General features: G+C 41.0%; 1 protein-coding gene across 1 annotated transcript in view; it reads right to left on the reverse strand.

Moving 5' to 3' along the window:
- Positions 1 to 6,791: 6,791 nt before the first annotated feature.
- COL15A1 (collagen type XV alpha 1 chain) overlaps positions 6,792 to 17,959 on the reverse strand; it is a 194,828-nt gene continuing 183,660 nt past the window's right edge. Inside the window, 6 exon segments of the mRNA XM_042475322.1 lie at positions 6,792 to 7,362; positions 8,034 to 8,149; positions 9,789 to 9,974; positions 12,226 to 12,285; positions 12,916 to 12,975; positions 13,132 to 13,260. Of these exon segments, the coding sequence (XP_042331256.1) occupies positions 7,146 to 7,362; positions 8,034 to 8,149; positions 9,789 to 9,974; positions 12,226 to 12,285; positions 12,916 to 12,975; positions 13,132 to 13,260 (768 nt within the window). The 3' untranslated portion in view covers positions 6,792 to 7,145.

The raw sequence follows: 17,959 nt of genomic DNA on the forward strand, positions 1-17,959 counted from the left end.
CCAGCGCAACTCAATGGTCAACGTCCGACAGACACTGGCCATAGGACTGCGCTTAGGGTTGCCATAATCTGCTACCACCAAACTGGGACAAAATGTAGGGTAAAATGTAGGACAAAGTTTGCCTGGAAAATATAAAACATTCAAAAAAAATGGAGGACACAACCAACTATAAACCAAAAACATTAATTATTTAACAAAAACAATATAAATTCTTATTTACAAAAAGAAAAATGGAGGAGATTTTGACATTCTTGCTAGACAGAAGGCACACAACAACAAACAATACATCTCAGGAAGCAAAATTCAAAGATACAGTATAGAGATCTTGTGCCTGTGAGACTAATGCATCTGAGGAAGCAGACTTTAGGAAAGCTCATGCTGACAACTTCTTTCTCCTTGCTGCGGCTCCGCTGCCATGGCGGACTCCTCTTTTGAGGCCTAGCTGGCTAAGCCCTGCACACCTCCCCGCTGCCGGAGGAGGCTGTTGACGCGGCAGCGGCCTCCTCTTTCAGGGCTTAGCTGGTGCCGCAGCGGCAGCCTCCTCCTTTGGCGCCCTGCCCCTAGCACCTTCTTGAACCAAGGCCTAGCCTTGGATCATGCTGCCGCTGCCGCGCTGAAAGCGCAGCAGGAAGCCAAAGCAGAAGAGGTGGGAGCCGGGTGGCAGCAGCAGTGAGTGCTCTGAGTGTGCAGCCAATCCCTCCTGACTGCTCCATGGTTGGAGTTGTTTAAATAGGGGCCGTGTCAGGAAAGCCTCTCTCTCAGCCTGACTACCATCCCAAGGAGAGAGACACCTTTTTGCCATTTTTGGGGAGTGTGTTATCTTAGGTTGCATCTTTGCTCAGAGAGAGTTACTGTGTCAGTTCCTCATGACTTGACAGCCATTAGATTGGGCCCCCATTGAAGCAGATGGCCTTCCATACATTCCCCTGTCTGTCCTTCTTGAGAGAAGCCTGTCCAGGGCCAAGTCTCTCTCACCTCAGGCACTAGGGACTCAGGAAGGCCACCAGCCCTTAAGGCTAGTGCCTCCCTCCAGCATGTAATATCAACAGGCAATAGCAAGTACATCTCTATCCCACTTACCAGTGTCCTAAGTGGTTTACAACTATAAGCTAATTGTCCCCAACAAGCTGGGTACTCATTTTAGCAACCTCTGAAGGATGCAAGGCTGGGTCAACTCTGGAGCCTCTGGCTGGTATTGAACTCACAACTTTCCTTAGTAATTTTTCCAACTGTATGATTTTTACCTTACTAGTAATAGAGTGTGGCTGCATATCTTAGATTGTTGACATTTCCTCTTCCTATCTTCATTCCTCCTTCTTCAGAGCAGATTATTGCACTGCCATTCCTACCAGCCTTGGCGCAGGCTGAAACTTTAATAACTTTTAAAGATGGGTGTTATCGCACACCTCTGTGCCCAGGAGGCATCCTATACTGATCTTGGCATTCCATACTTGATCCGTACTTCTCCAGCACTTTTTGAAAGAACAGGAAAATCCCCTATTGTGATGACTCAAAAATCTCTCCTTCAGATGCTGATACATCCTGCACTTGTACAATCTACAAAGACTTTGGGAGAAGGAGAACGTGCAGCAGTTGATACTGACTGTATGACTGGTGCAGTAGTTTTGGATCCTGATGCTTGAGTCACAAGCTGCTCCTTAGTTGCAATATGTGCATGCTTGGAATGCTTCTTTGTCACATATTTCTTCTTCTCCACTGACTGCTTGGGAGAAGAAGATTCAATATTTAACGAGTGACCCAGAGTCATAAGTACATCTTGATGGGAAGGTACAGCACATTCCTGTGTCACTCTCAAAAAGCATAGACACAGTGCCAACACTTGAATCCATTGAAATAGATCTGTGCTTCTTTGCTTTGTCAGTGTCTCGGCTTCAATTAGCCATTTTCAAGAATAATAGCTAACAGCCAGTTCCAAACCTGCCCATGGTACAACAAAACCATTGCTGTTAGGGACTGTAGTGGCTTCAAAGCCTACTCCTAAAGAAGAACCTTAGATGAGACTCCTTATTTTTATATGCTTGGGGTGTAAATGCCTGGCAATGAGTGCAAGAACCCATGTTATTGCCCTCACCAAGGCACAATAAACAGCATGAATGACCATTCACAGCTAGGACACTTAGCCCCAGGATCATCACATCTCTTGAACAAAAACAAAGATGCCATTGCTGAAGAGAAAAGAGAACTCATAGTCCATAAACTAGTTGATTGCTGAGAAGAAACTGAGCCAAAGGAAGACAAAAGACAAGTTGTAAAAAGCTGAGTTTTTCACCAGATAATCAGAAATTGCTTGAAAGTCAAAGGGAAATCCAAAGGAGTAGTTGTATACATAGCCAAAGTCAGGAAAAAAACTCTAAAATATTTTGACAGGAATAGGATGACTAGAGTCCTTAGATGCTGCCAATGTGGCAAACAAAAAAGAACTGGAGTAAATGAGTGGGAACGAGCTACCACCAGAAAGCTTACTTAGCTATTCTACACATATGCACTGAGTAGGTGCAGGATAATCCAATTGTATGAGACACAGAGACCACAAAGAATCATAGAATCATAGAATTGAGAGTCCACAAGGGACATCCATCCCAACTTCTCTGCTTAAAGACCTCCAAAGAAGGAGACTCCACCACACTCCTAAGGAGTGCATTCCACTGTCAAACAGCCCTTACTGTCAGAAGTTCCTCCTAATGTTGAGGTGGAATCTCTTTTCCTGTAGCTTTCATCCACTGTTCCGTGTTCTAGTCTCTGGAGCAGCAGAAAACAAACTTGCTCCATCCTCAGTGTGACACCCCTTCAAATACTTAAACAGGGCTATCATATCACCTCTTAACTATCTCTTTTCCAGGCTAAACATACCCAGCTCCCTATGTCTTTCCAGGCCCTTCACCATTTTGGTGGCCCTCCTTTGGACGCACTACAATTTGTTAACATCCTTTTTGAAATGTGGTGTCCAGAAATAGACACAATACTCCTGGTGAGGCCTGACTAAAGCATAATAGAGTGGCACTATTACTTCCCTTGATCTAGACACTATGTCACTATTGATGCAGCCTAGAATAGCATTGGCCTTTTTAGTTGTCGCATCACACTGTTGAGTATCTACTCCTATCATCATGACTGTTGCTCAGAATTCATGTTTAGTGTATAAATCATAAGACTACCAGCCCTTGGTCCATAATTATGTAATTTTCAAAATGTCACTTTCTGGTCTCGGCATTTTTACATAGTTGTTCCATAGTGACTGTCAAGTAAAGGAAAAAGTTCCTTTTGAACAAGGCTCATTTATTTTATTTCATTTCATGCCTTTTCCCTGGGCTGGGGCTATTAATATACAAACTGAGCTAGATGAGATAGGAGGCGACCCGTAAAGCAGCACCACCAGATGAGCTAAGTAACATCACGTATTGAAGAGCAGGCAAGGTATCATTGCTATCCAAGTCCATGCCATCCTGTCTTGGTCACGTGTATCCTTTATATCAGTGCTATCCTGTGCCAATCCCATGCTATCCTAACCCAGTCATAACCCGAGTCAGTCCCCAAGTTGGTGTGGGGATGGGCAGGCACATCATGAATCTGCTATTGCTGTGCACCCCTTACCTTCTGCATAGGGTCTCCTGATGCAGACAATCCAAGCCAGTGCTAGGGTATATGGGGTGGGATCAGTAGTGTGCCCAGCAGTGAAATATATTTTATTCTGATTCTTGTCTTTTAGGAGGGTTGTTGTTGAGCACTTTCAAGAGTCTATCACAAGGTTTTCTTGGCAAGATTTGTTCAGAGGGGCTTTGCCTTTGCCTTCCTCTGAGGCCGAGACTGTGACTTGCTCATGGTCACCTCATGCATTTCCATGGCTGAGTGGGGAATTTAAACTGTGGTCTCAAGCCTTAGTCTGATGCTCAGACAACACCACGTAGACTCTTTTGGAGGAAATGATCAGCAAAATGTAAACTATATCAAATTGATATGTGGATTTTTGAGAGTTAACCTTTGATACTAAGACAGACACAAACTAGAAAACCTCGGGGCAATAGTCCACATGAAGAAATTGTGTAAGTCTCTTCTTCCCCAATTCCTGAAACTGAGGGTGTACCGATACTGCAGAAATAATCCAGTTTGACACCACTTTAACTACCATGGCTTAATGCTACAGAATTCTGGGAATTGTAGTTTGTTGTGGAATCAGAGCTCTCTGACAGTGAAGGCTAAATGTTTAACAAAATTACAATTCCCAGAATTCAATAGCTATGTGTCATGGCAGTTAAAGCAGTGTCAAACTGGATTATTTCTGCAGTGCAGATATACTGTCTCAGTGAGGAGGGGGGGGACTAGCATTCCCTTTATAAAAGCAAACATTTCCCTGAAACATTTGCAAATAAAAGCAAATCTTTCCAAGGTAAGATTTCTCACTGGCATCCCAAAACAACATATTTCTCTGACTTTCCGTTAGAAACTGTGGTGAATGGGGAACCATAGAGACTATGGCATTTGTACATTGTGTTGTGTGCCTTCAAGTGATTTCCAATTTATGGAACCCTAAGGCAATCCTAGGCAAGATTTCTTCAGAGGGGGTTTGCCATTGCCTTCCCTTGAGTTGAGAGCATGTGGTGTTCCCAAGGTGACCCAGTGGGTTTCATGGCCAAGTGGGAATTGAATCCTGGTCTCCAGAGTCATAGTACAACACTGAAAGCACTACGCCACACTGGCTCTCATTTGTACTTTACAAACCATGAGACTGAATGAGTGTGTGCCACCATTCAGAAAGCTAGTACAGATACACCAAAATATGTTAAAAAATAATCAGGAGAAAATGAAATAATGGAGGCAACCTGACAAAACCTGAATGAATCAGCTCTCATAGTCAGAGAACTAAGCAAAAAGAGAAATATGAAGGGAACCAGACACAATATAGCATTATGTTCCTATATTTTAAGTGGGAAATTTCTACAGATGAGAATTTCACAAACTTTCATGATAAGCTACACTGACCAAAATTTTCTTCTTCTTCTTTTTCTATACACACACACACAAAGCTATAGAAGAGTCATTCCTGTCCCCAAATGAAGATGCCAATTGCTCAAATGCGACATGCTTGAATTTTTCCCCCATGACAAACATTTCTTACCAATTAAATGGAGCTATATATATGTAGAAGTACACATACCTGTTACAGATAGAGTGGGAAATATGTTTTTATATTAATTCAAATGGAAAAATAGTACTACAATTCACATTTTTACATCATAGATAAACAAACTGGTTAGAAATTACAGGGTTTCTGGTAGGAAACATGTTTTTACTTACAAACTACTAGTTTCATGGCAAACAAGTCAGAGAGATCATTGAAGAACAGAACTACTAGCTTACATTTCAAAACAGTGATTATTACCTACATTTATTGTATTATGTTATGGCAATTAAAAGCATATAACTTGTTAACATACACCATGAGAAAGTTCAGAGGAGACAAATATCTAAGACTATGATAATACTGTTTTGGTAAGGAAATCATGTGATTAACTGTTAATTCCTATAGACTACAATTTTGTTTCTCTGAACAATTGTGTGAGCAGCAGTTCTGAAGAAATAAGAGCTCCATAGTAATGGTGGTAAGGAGAGAAAAAGCAGTAATTCTGCATTTCAGTTGCATGGGGAAAATGTACAATCTATATCTGAATGAAGATAACATTTATTAATTGTACATGCATATTTATGTGTCCTTGTTAAAAACAAACAAACTCAAACTGTACTACTTCATGTAGTATCAAATACCAATCCAGCTTTGGGGATGATTTTTGGGTGGTTCATGGAAGCACCCATTGTTGAGATGGATCCTCAAAAGCCTCAGCATGCATGGGAGCTCTTTATGTGTCCTTTGGAGTAACCACCACTATCATCATTAGAATTTTCTCTCAACATTGTTTGGATTTCTTTAAAGACCACAGTAGCACCAGAATATGCACCAGATTCTGTTTCCATATGGGTGAAATTCATACTCCATGTATTTCTCATGTGCAAATATTTATGGGTGGGGAGAGATATCTTCATTGTAGATCAACTGCATTCAAACATGTGTCAGAAAATTTTTAGAGAAACAAAAAAGTTCCAGTTTTTAAAATAATGTCCTTCTTAAATGGGCCTGGTTCTTAAAAGCTATACAGCTACTTCCATATGCCCAAGAGGGTTTTGGATATGTGCTTCTCTGTTTCCCAGGTTTTATAGGAAACTGGTTTTGAAAGCAAAGCAGTGTCTCAGAACCAGTTTCCAACATGGCACATTAGTATATATTTCAAGCAAAAATACAGAAATTTCACTGAGCGAACATGAAATAGCTTTCTGCACCCTTGGTTAGGGTTTGTCTGCAGCTGGGGCATGAAAATATAGGAACTCTTTAAATTCAATAGACCTTACTCTGGCAGAGGTGTTTATGGAAAACTGGGCTACAGCAGAGATTACACCCTTCTTTATCACACATATATGTTCCAGGGTCACTGGACCAATGTATAATGAGGGAGTGATCCATCTTGTTGGCACACCTTCCTGGGGATATCTGAACTATACCTTTTAGGAACTACCCTAAGTAGGGTTATAACGGTGACATGTGCCTTATAGCTCAGGCACTTCTTCATGTTTGCTTAGCTTTACAGTCAGCCCTTTATATCCATAGATTCTTTATTTGCGGATCCCACCATCCATGGCTTGAAAATATTCCAAAAGATATATAAATTCACAAAAGCAAACCTTGATTTTGCTGTTTTATATAAGGGACATTATTTCATAGACTCATAGAGTTAGAAGAGACCTCAAAGTCCATCAAGCCATTGCATCTTTGTATTTAATGGGACTTGAGCATCCAAAGATTTTGGTCTCCATGGGGGACCCTGGAACCAAACCCCAGTGGACACTGAGGACTCTCTACTAATGTTTCACTAAGATTCTGTGTGGGCTGAAATGTTTCAGAAAAATGAATTTCACCATCTTGGAATAAGACTCTGCATTGAGGTATGCTTTCTTTGGTTATTACCCTTTTAAAAAAGTACACACTTGCAATACAATATTTACATCATTTAAAAATTATATTTCAATGACAACTTTTTATAATAAAAATTTAAATTTGCACTGGAAGGAGAGGAAATTTATTTCCTTTGAGTATCTGAGATATAACTATTTTCAATACAAAGAACAATAAACCTGTTGCTACAGCTATATGCTTTTTGATCCAAAAGTTTTCCAGACTTCAAAGGTGATGCCTGTCCCATGACTGCTAGATCTGCTGTCCTCCAGGCTTCACAGTAGTTACTAATCAGTCGTATTCCATGCGGACTTGAACCATGCCAGATGACTTTTTGAGGCCTAAAATTAGAGGAACGTTTTAAAGTTGCATTATTAAAGTTGTTGTAATTATTGATATTATTTTTAGAGCACATTCCATTTCTGATAAAAATAAATTTAATCTTTCAGCAAATTGTGGGGAGGAGGAAAGGTGGTAGCTAGTGAGGGAAAGATATAAATAAATGTTACTTCTTTTACATAGATTTTTTTCCTCTGGGGAGACAAGGGCTGATTTGATAATGTGAAAAGAATTTCTGAAGTTATAATCTTACCTCATAACACTAATCCCCAGTTGTGGTAGATTCTGGGAGAATTAAAAGTTTCCAGGGGCATAGTCATCATAGAATAATGGTTTTTAAAGCTTGCATTGAGTGTGCTATGAATTATGTTCTCACTCCAATTTATTGACAGGTAATGTACAGTATCATGTACACCTCCTGTATTTTCTCACCCTCCGATAATTGCAGTGCCCCTTCAAATGGCTAGCCTCCAGAAAAACCACAGCATGTCATCATGACTGAAAATACCAAAGAATGCCTATCTTGGAGGGTTAGTTTTGTGTGGATTCTGCAACAAATTTTACTCTGGGGAGGACTAAACTGCCCCCCATCTAGGTAAGCATGAGGGCTCATGCAGCTGTTAAAACACAATACTAATATTTCACACACACAAAAATGAGGAGGTAAACTTACCAGGCTGAATCAGTCATTACATTCCTGCCGTCAAAGGAGTAAATTGGAATCTGGAGATCAAACTGGCCCCCATTGCCAGAGAAAACTGACTCCCAATTATCAAACAATATTTCTTCCTATGGAAGCAGGGAGGGGAAGGAAGGAAACACTTAACAATGAAATTAAGTGAAATTGAATGAACATTCAGCTTTATTTTTGTGATAATGTTAAATGGTTTGTCTAGTCTTGTTCTAAAAATTGGGCCCATCAGCTAGTGCTCATTCCAAAGTTTTGGGCCTGTTACAGACTGCCAAAATAAAGCTGCTTTGGGTCTCTTTGGAGGTATGCTGTTTAAATGATGCATGGGTCCTAAGAATCCGGAAGCTGCACCAAAGCTGCACTCCAGTGCTTAGGAATGGAGTGTGGCTTTGGCGCGACCTCCGGACTCTTAGGACCCATGCATCATTTAAATAGCATACCTCCAAAGAGACCCGAAGCAGCTTTATTTTGGCCTGTCTGTAACAGGCCCTTGTCTTACATTTACCCATCCAACTAGTCTTCTGCCCACTGTCCTGTTACATGGTTCCTCCTTGCTTCTGATTTTTTCTCTCTCTCTGAAATTCCACCACTACTCACAGGACATAAGAGACTGCAGTCACTTCTACAGTTACTCAGAGAATACTTCTGTTTCTGCAACAGTCCAAAACCATGAAAGACAAGGCAGCTGTGAATTCTACCACCCTATTTCTTCCTTGGTCCCAATATTTATACCTCCCCCCCTTCTATGGGTCTTGCTTTTTTCACAAGCTATGAAGCAAAATGAAAGTACAGTGGGATGACAACATAGATGTGGTTGAAGACTAGATGCAGCCATCTCCCCCTGCAATTCTATGTATGACACAATAAATTTTGAAATGCCCTCTGTGTTGTTTCCATGAAACCACGAGACAGGCACATTAGTGGTGAAAGTAAGCAAATACAATCAGGTATGGACAAATATTTACATGTGGTGGAGGAGTGCTACAATAAGCTTATAAGGTTTCAAAGTAGTTTTGTCCCTTGTTTCAAAATGCTGTGAAAATGGTAGAGAGAGTGCAGGTCTTAATTTTTAAAAAGTAAAAGCTCCAGGGCTCAGACTTGTATGGGAGCCCTGTCATCTCCCCTGGAAGAAAACTTCTGATTAATTCTAAGTGTGTCAGATCAAGCTGAAGTGCTTAAAGATTCATTCCAAGATGCTACTTTTCAGAATTACATAATAGGGTTATTCACAGGATTTTCCTGTGAATGATTTGTTGCTGTTTATTGTCTGGTTATTCCCAGCATAATGGCACTTTAATCACTTTTTATTGCAACATCATGTGAAAACCTTTATCGCTGTTGCACAATTTTCACAGGATATTCCCAGTATAATGGCATAAGAAAATCTTAATCACGAATGCAAGATTTTCACAGGATAATCACCATTTATACTTCCAGTTGTCCCCGTGTGATAAAGTCCTCAGTCTCAAAGGTGCTACACGATCCCTTTGCATACTGATATTCCAGATCAACATGGCTATCTCTTTGAATTCTACCTTTATGGTGTCTCAACACATTTATCTATCGTTTGTTATTCCTCCCATGCTTTACCACCATTTTTGTGTCATTTCTCACCAGAAAAAACAACAGTAAACACAAAATAGTGCAGAATGCTTCTAACTGGAAGTGCAGTACTAGGAGTGCTAGGTCTGAAAGCACTTGCAATTTCAGAAAGCAAAGTCATCAAAGGTATTTTACCTTAAGGTTAACTATGGGCAGATGGTATCTGTCAACTTTCCTGACAACTGTCAAGAGATCTTGAAGATGCGAAGACAAGAAAGCTCTGTACGTTGAGGTTAAGCCAGCAGCCCGGGCTTGTTGGAAGCACTGGTAGTCAGCTCGCATATCACCAGAAAATGGGGTATTCAAAGCAACTAGATGAAGCTGCAGAGTAAAGGATGAAAACAACTATACTGTAATGCAGTATGACATAGAAGGGAAACCTAGGACCCCTGGGCTGCATTTGGGTGACCAGGCCTTCCCACCTCCCAGATGTACCCTCCCCCAAGAAGAGCAGGAGCATGGCTCTAGAATGAGAGGTCCTTTTTGAGTGAGTGGCCCAATTGGCTTCACTCTTCCAGCTGAGACAGATTGGGGAAGAGGTAGTGAAGACAGCTCCTTGTCTTTGTGTCTGTCTGGAGCAAATAAGGATGGAAGGACATGAAGAGTGATATGGGCACAGAATTTGGGGAAGAGGTGAAGACAAAGCTCACTGAGTTGGAAGGCAAAGGTTTAGTTTCCTTTTCCTCTGCTAAATTTCAGTGGTCTCATCTATCTATCTATCTATCTATCTATCTATCTATCTATCTATCTATCTCCCCCCCCCCCAGACCTATTAGTCTATGGAAAAGCAGATAGGAAAAATCAAACTCTAGGGTCTAGGAAGGTCAAGGCTTGGGGAAGGGAGTCAGGGCAGGCTACACAAGGAAGCTTGGAAGAAGGAATTGGCTGGAGGAGGGGGAAGGAGAAATTAGGGAAGGGAAAAAGTAAATTTGAAGAACAGAGAGGATTGAGAGATGCAGTTGAACTGCAGGGGTGAGAAAGGCTGGATTTCACATATTGATTTGATCTTGCCAGGAAGTCTTTGCAGGCTAGTAGCTGTTTTGTCTATTACCATGCACTTTTGCAGATGATATCACATGTCCTTGAACAGAGCAACATCTGACATAACTGGTGGAACAGTGTCTTCCAAATGAGAATATTTAGACTAACATCTAATTAAGACTAATTATTTGTTAGCAGCACAGTCTGAAATCAGCCTCAACCTTTACGAGGGCAAATACTGGACAAATGTATAGTTTCTTAATGAGGCATGAAACTTATTTTGTCATCATTCATTCTTACTGTTCCAGTGTCATGGATGATATAAAAATTAGGAAATGAGGAGAATTATTTGATTACTTTATTAGAAACTATTCCAATTAGAAAATAGTGTGTATTAAACTTATTATTTTTTTAAAAAAATAATTTTACACTTGGCCATGTGTTCAGAATAAAAGAAACAGTTTTCTTTATAAAAGTCGATGTTAGTTATACATTTAAATTTAAAGTGTCATCTTAGTTTTTTAATAGGTACATAGGTTTGAGATTGTTTTTAAACATCGTTAAGACTTGAATCCAATTGTTAATTCCAACTGGAGTAGACGCATTGTATCAGTGGATTTACAGGATTCTAACCATTCAGCAATTGGTTTAAGGAGCTTAGCCTCATTGGGACCATCAACAGGATTCAGGCTTTTGAATCCCAATATCTACAACAAGTTTCAGGAATTTCAAGCAAAAATGAATAAAAGGCCTTAAATTATGAGATATATTAATTATCCTGTGAAAATATGTGAAAATGCCTTTGAACCTGCATAGATACCAGTTAGCAAGAATTTTAGATGCATTTACAGCACTGAGGAAAGTTAGGTAAATCATCTGTAGCCTGTCCCTTTTCACACTACAGACTTATAGCTCTATGATTCCACTCTAACTGCCATCCTATGGAATCCTGGGATTGGTAGTTTTATGAGGCACTAGTGTCAAGAATACTAAATACCTCTCCCTACACTGCAAGTTTTAGCATTTCATAGCAAGTTGCCATGGCAGTTATAATGGAATGATAATACTCTGTAGTGTGAAAGAGCTCCTGGAAATGTCTTTGCACACCAGCAAAGAAAAGTGGAAGAATTCCTCTCAGTTATGCATCCCAGATAGATCTGCTCTCTGGTAAGGCTCCAGAGTATAACTTGAAATAGAAGGCCAAAATCCTTCTCGGCCAAGCAGGCCTATCTTGATAAAGGGCACCAATAGTTCAGCTACAAAAAGACTCCAATACAATGATTTGTATATATCTTCATGAACAAGCATTTTTAGTGTTTACTACTGATGGGAAGATACGGTACCAGGGAGCTTTCTTGAGCTATAGGTCCAGGGCTCTCACAAGTTTTTATTCATGAGAAAATGAAGATGAATTTACCTGCCCCCAACCAAAGTCAGCATACTGACTGTGATTCCCCCTGTGGTTTGGTATTAACTGTTACCACCAGCTTTTCTGGGATGTACACAGGGAGGAGAGGCCATGCAAACATGTCCTTCACCTACTAATTTGCTGTATCACTGATAATAGTGCAACTATCCCCCTCCAACTTACGCTTGGCCTTCTGCTGTCAGGACCCGAAAGCGGAACTGGTGCTGGAAGGTGTTGAAAACCCTGTTAGTTCAACACACAACAAATTACAAAGGTTAATATAAAACACTGAAAGCAGGGAAAACAAAGGTGAAGTCAGCCACCAGATTCTGAGTCATGGTCTATACCCAGCTTGGTAACTGAAAAGGCAGATGTTTACACCACCAAGATGAATCTCAGTCTTCTCTCTCTCCTTATGTGTCAGGTATTCTGTCTGATTTTTTAAAAACTCAAAATGGCATTTATAGTTTTATGCTTATTTTACACATGTATCCTAGTGACTGACATTTAAAAAATAAATGCAAACCTGTTTTAAGAGATGGGATTCATATGTTGATGATAACATGGATGCTAGCCAATAGCTCCCCTCTATAGCTAGGATTTTCCCACTGAATTGAACCACTCTAGAACCTAGAAAACTAGTTTTCCCAGTTCACATCTCTATCCTCATCAGCCCTTCATCCCATTCCAGTGTTTGTCAATAGCCCTAAAGAGACCAGACAAACACTGCAAGCATTCATATTCCCATATTACTTCCTAAGAACAATAAGAGATCAGAACATTATTAGGTCTAGTACCCATATTCTACTACATATAGGCTATTACTAGGTCAAGTTCTCCTCCTTACTCAGAACAGTGTTTTTTAATACTTACCTGGCTAGAAATTGCTGGAGGTGGAGGGCTCTCAGCAGAGATAGGAATAAGTTCACCAAGCTGAAATGAAACATATAGGAAAAACAGTAGCAATGAGGGACTGCAGGAAAGAAATATTTATGTACTTGAGCATCCACATATTCCTTTTAGAAAAGAAATCACGAAACAAATTTTTTGAATGGAAGTTTAGATACACGATCTAGAATAAAATACAACCTGCAGTTTTTTCCATCCACCTTGAACACGAATAAAAGCTTCACTGGTTTCACTCAGATAGATCAATGTGCCTTCTGAAACTAAGTGAACATTTTGTAGCATGTTGCCAACATTGCTTAGTGTCATAACCTGTTAAGAGAAAAATAAATAAATAATTAATAGCTCAAGTAACAAGAAATGAACAGGTGACTTATTTTTTAGAGCAGAACCTAAATGTAGTGTTGGAACTTCAGAGCTGAAGAGAGGCACATGCTAGAATATGCTAAGGATATTGAAAAGCCATGCCCCTTCATTCCTAGAACTTCTTGACAAGGGAAGGGGCACAGAGATGGGCATTGCCCCATTCTCTTGTAAGAGAAAAACAAATGCTGCATCATGGCTGGCATTCCTCTTTAGTTCCAATTCTTTTTATACCATGACATTTATTTATTTACTATGCTCCCTTTTTGGATCTTAAACAAATGACGCAGGTTGGACAATAACTAGAGAAGCGTTGGCTGAAATCTCAACTCATATCTGATAAGACACTTCATTGGACTTTTCTTAGGTTCTATCAAGTGGCAATAGATGCAGCCAAGAAATATTTCTACTCTGCGTCTATCACATCTGTAAAATCTCGTCCAGCTGAGCTGTTCAGGGTGGTAAGGAATTTAACACAACTGCTTCCCACCCAGAACCCTTTATTAGATTCAACTATAGCTTGCTGTGATGCTTTTAATGATTATTTCACAGATAAAATTTCTCTGATAAGAGCTGATTTAGATGCCAACTTTAAGTCAGAAGCAATGAGAGAGGCATCCAATGCCTCTGCTATTACTGATAGACTGGATCAGTTTGAGTCGGTAAGTATTGAGGACGTGGACAAGCTCCTTAGTAGTCTGAAAAAAAGAACTTGCCCTCTCAATCTTTGCCCATCCTGGCTGACTGTCCAGGGGGGGTTATCAAATCAAGCTGATGCTGAAAAATATAATCAATGCATCCTTCAGGGAGGGTACCTTGCCTTCTTGTCTTAAGGAGGCAGTGGTCAGACCACTCTTAAAAAAGCCCTCCCTGGATCCCCTGGATAGAAATAACTTTAGACCAATCTCGTTGTTGCCATTCTTGAGCAAGGTGATCGAGAGGGTGGTCACCAATCAACTACAGGCAGTCTTGGATTATCTGGACTCATTTCAAACCGTCTTCAGGGCAGGATACGGAGCTGAGACAGCCATGGTCACCTTAGTTGATGATTTCTGTCTGGGCATTGACAGGGGAAATGTGAGCCTGTTGGTGCTCTTGGACCTCTCAGAGGCCTTCGATGCCATAGACCATGGCATCCTTATAGAACGCCTGAAGAGTTGGGTATCGGAGGCACTGTTCTACAGTGGTTCCGGTCCTACCTCTCGGGCAGATTCCAGGTGGTGGTGCTGAGAGACAGTTGTTCTTCTAAAAGAGAGCTAAAATTTGGTGTCCCCCAGGGTGCCATCTTGTCTCCTATGCTGTTTAACATTTACATGAAGCCGGTGGGTGAGATAATCCGGAGACATGGGGCACAGTGTTATCAGTACACTGATGACACCCAAATATATTTCTCGATGTCTCAGACTGATGCAGTGGCTAAGGATGGCATCTCCCCTCTGAATGCCTCTTTTGGGGCAGTAATGGATTGGATGAGGGAAAACCGATTCAAGCTGAATCCAGGTAAGATAGAGGTACTAATTATAGGAAACCTGAGCTCAGATATGGAGTTATGTCAGCCAGTTCTGGATGGGGTCACACTTCCCCTGAAAGACTCTATCCGCAGCTTGGGGGTACTCCTCGACTCATCTCTTCACCTGACAGCTCAGGTGGATGAGACAGTCAGGACCACTTGTTATCAGCTTCATCTGATAAGTCAGATGTGCCCCTTCCTGGAACTGAGAGACCTTAGTAGTACATGCGCTGGTCACCTCTCGATTGGACTTCTGTAATGCACTCTATATGGGGCTACCCTCGTGCCAATTTTGGAAACTTCAACTTGTACAAAATATGGCAGCCAGGTTAATTATAGGTACTTCTCATAATGATCACATAACAACAGTTTTGAAATCCCTTCACTGGCTGCCAATTAGTTTCTGGCCAAGGTACAAGGTGTTAGTGATTACCTTTAAAGCCCTACATGGCTTGGGTCCAGAATACTTAAGGAAACGCCTTCTTCCGTACTGTCAGTCCCGCACTCTAAGGTCCTCAGGGAAGAATCTGCTTCAGCCAAAAAAATCTAGACTAACCTCAGTTACCCAGAGGGCCGTCTCCACTGCTGTTCTAAAGCTATGGAATGACCTGCCGAAAGAGATCTGTGAAATTTCTACTCTTACAGCCTTTAAGAAGGCTCTTAAGATGGATCTCTTCCAGCAGGCCTTCCCTTCCTAGTTCCTCTACCAGTTTACTGTGACTTCTGTCGCTCTGTCCACCAATTCTTCTCTTAAATTTAATGAGAAGAATTAAATTAAAATTAAATAAAATTCTTGGCTCAAGAAGAACCCTCCCTCCATACCAACTGTCATCATCAGACTTAGGGGGGGGGGGAGTGAAAAAGACAGGCTCAGTTCCATCAGGTCTAGCTGTGAATTCTGTAACTTACATTACTCTCTTTAATCTTATTTTACTGTAGTTTATTTTATTGTATTCTCTGTATTTTTATTGCTGTAACCTGCCCGGATTTCTTGTGTTTGAGCGGGCTATAAATAAATAAATAAATAAATAAATAAATAAATATTATTCTGAAATGGATAGGTAGCAAGTGCAGCTCAACTGGAAGTCACATAATCCTTGCATCCAGCTTCAGTCAACAGCCTGGCTATAGCATTTTGGACCTGCTGAAGTTTAAGAACAGTTTTCAAAGCAGCCCTATGTAGACCGTGTTACAACAGTCCAAATGGGATGTAATCACAGCCAGATCTGACATCCCAAGGAATGGGTGCAGTGGCTGAACTAGTTTTAATTAAGCAAAAGTACTCCTGGCCACTGCTGAAATCTATGCATCCAGGCTCAGCGCTGAATCTAGGAGGACATCCAAGCTATGAGCTTGAGATTTCAGGAGGAGCATAACCTTGTCCAGTACAGGCAAAATCCTTATGTCTTTATCTGCCTTTTGACTGATTGGGACACCTCTGTTTTTTCTGGATTAAGTTTCAATTTGTTTGTCCTCATCCAGTTCATTACTGGTAGCAGCACTGACTTACTTGGAATCCGATGGGAAGGAGAGATAGAGTTGGATATCATCAGCATAATGATGACACCATGCCTCCCCCCCCCCCCCGGTCTCAATTCCGGATGATCTCTTCCAGTAGTTTCATTTAGATGTTAAATAACTTGGAGGAACAAAACAGAGCCCTGAGGGGCTGCACGGGCCAATGGCATTAAACAGGAGTCCCCAGCACCACCTTTTGCATTCATCCCTCCAAGAAAGACTGCAACCATTGCATAAGAATGCCCCAAGTCTGAGAGTTGGCTCAGAAGGACACAATGGCTGATTATACTGAGAGCTTCTGAGAGGTCCAGAAGAATCAACATACTCCTCTGTCCAGTTCCCTGCACAGGTCATTCACCAAGGTGACCAAAGCTGTCTCCATCCCATAATCAGGTCTGAAGCCAGATTGAAATGTATCGAGATAATCCATTTCATCCAGAAGCCCTGGGAGCTCAGAGGCCATCAACGCTCCAGGATCTTGTCCAGAAATGGAATACAGTCTGCTCTCTATATTGGCAGGCTAGCTATCCACAGATTGGCGCATCCAAAGATGGCCCCACTTCATTGTGGTGGCATGTGCATGCAGCCTTACTGATGTGGCCAGGCACATGTCGGTATCCATTCATGGTAATGGGACTTGAGGTCCTACATTTTTTGGTATTCCCAAGTGTGTGTCCAGAACGGAACCCCCACTGATACAGAGGGCCAACTGTATTAGAGACTGACCAATAGGTATGGTGGAGTCCTGAGACACCTTTTTTAGTAACAGTTTTACCACAGCTCTTTCAGGCAGGATGGAAACTTCCCTTGCTGTAATTCATCTTTTGCCCAGTTCCCCTTTGGCTGCTTTCAAAAGCCAGGAAGGGCAAGGATCCAGAATACACACAGTGGCTCTTTCCTCTCCAATAATCCTCTCCATATATTCAGGCTGAACAAATTGAATCTGTCTATTAGATTTGTCTATTTGATTGTAAGCCTCTACATCGCTACAGTTGTAAGTTCCAACAATGTGCAGCCAAAGGAGGGGGAAAAATAAGAAAAAAACTAAGACTTCTTAATGCATGTCAAGAAGCTGTCCATTTGAAATATTCATGCATACCATGTAAGCCTGTGACTCCAACACCCATCATTTTTTCTTCTTGTTGTATAATTTTTTGACTTCTTTTGCCTAAGGAAAAAGCCAGTGGAGCTTTCACAGCTTGCATTATGTGTTTTGTGTATTTTGGCTGGCCAAAATGGATTTTGTTTTATTTTGCTATATGGCCAGCATGGGTACCACTGAATGTGTTCCAAGCAGATCACTGTTAGATATTGTCTGAATGACTGTAGTTTTGTAGCCTACAAGATCATTTGCTTCCTGGAGATAGCAGGCTTGGAACCCAACAGTAACCACAGAAACAGTGATTGCATGAAATAGTGCCATTAACTAGGACCTATATGTAGTTACTGCAATTTATATTATTGCAGTTGTTTGAAGAAGAGCTGTTAAGGTCATACACATTTTAGTAGCTTCATATATTGAACTTGTGATGGAGCAGTAGTGTTTACCACCACTCCCTCTATGTAACTGGTGCGAAATTACAAGACTACTGGCAGCCCAACATGTTCCCCCAAGTAATC

This window comes from Sceloporus undulatus, chromosome 6, assembly GCF_019175285.1.
Source record: "Sceloporus undulatus isolate JIND9_A2432 ecotype Alabama chromosome 6, SceUnd_v1.1, whole genome shotgun sequence".
Classification (NCBI taxonomy): domain Eukaryota; kingdom Metazoa; phylum Chordata; class Lepidosauria; order Squamata; family Phrynosomatidae; genus Sceloporus; species Sceloporus undulatus.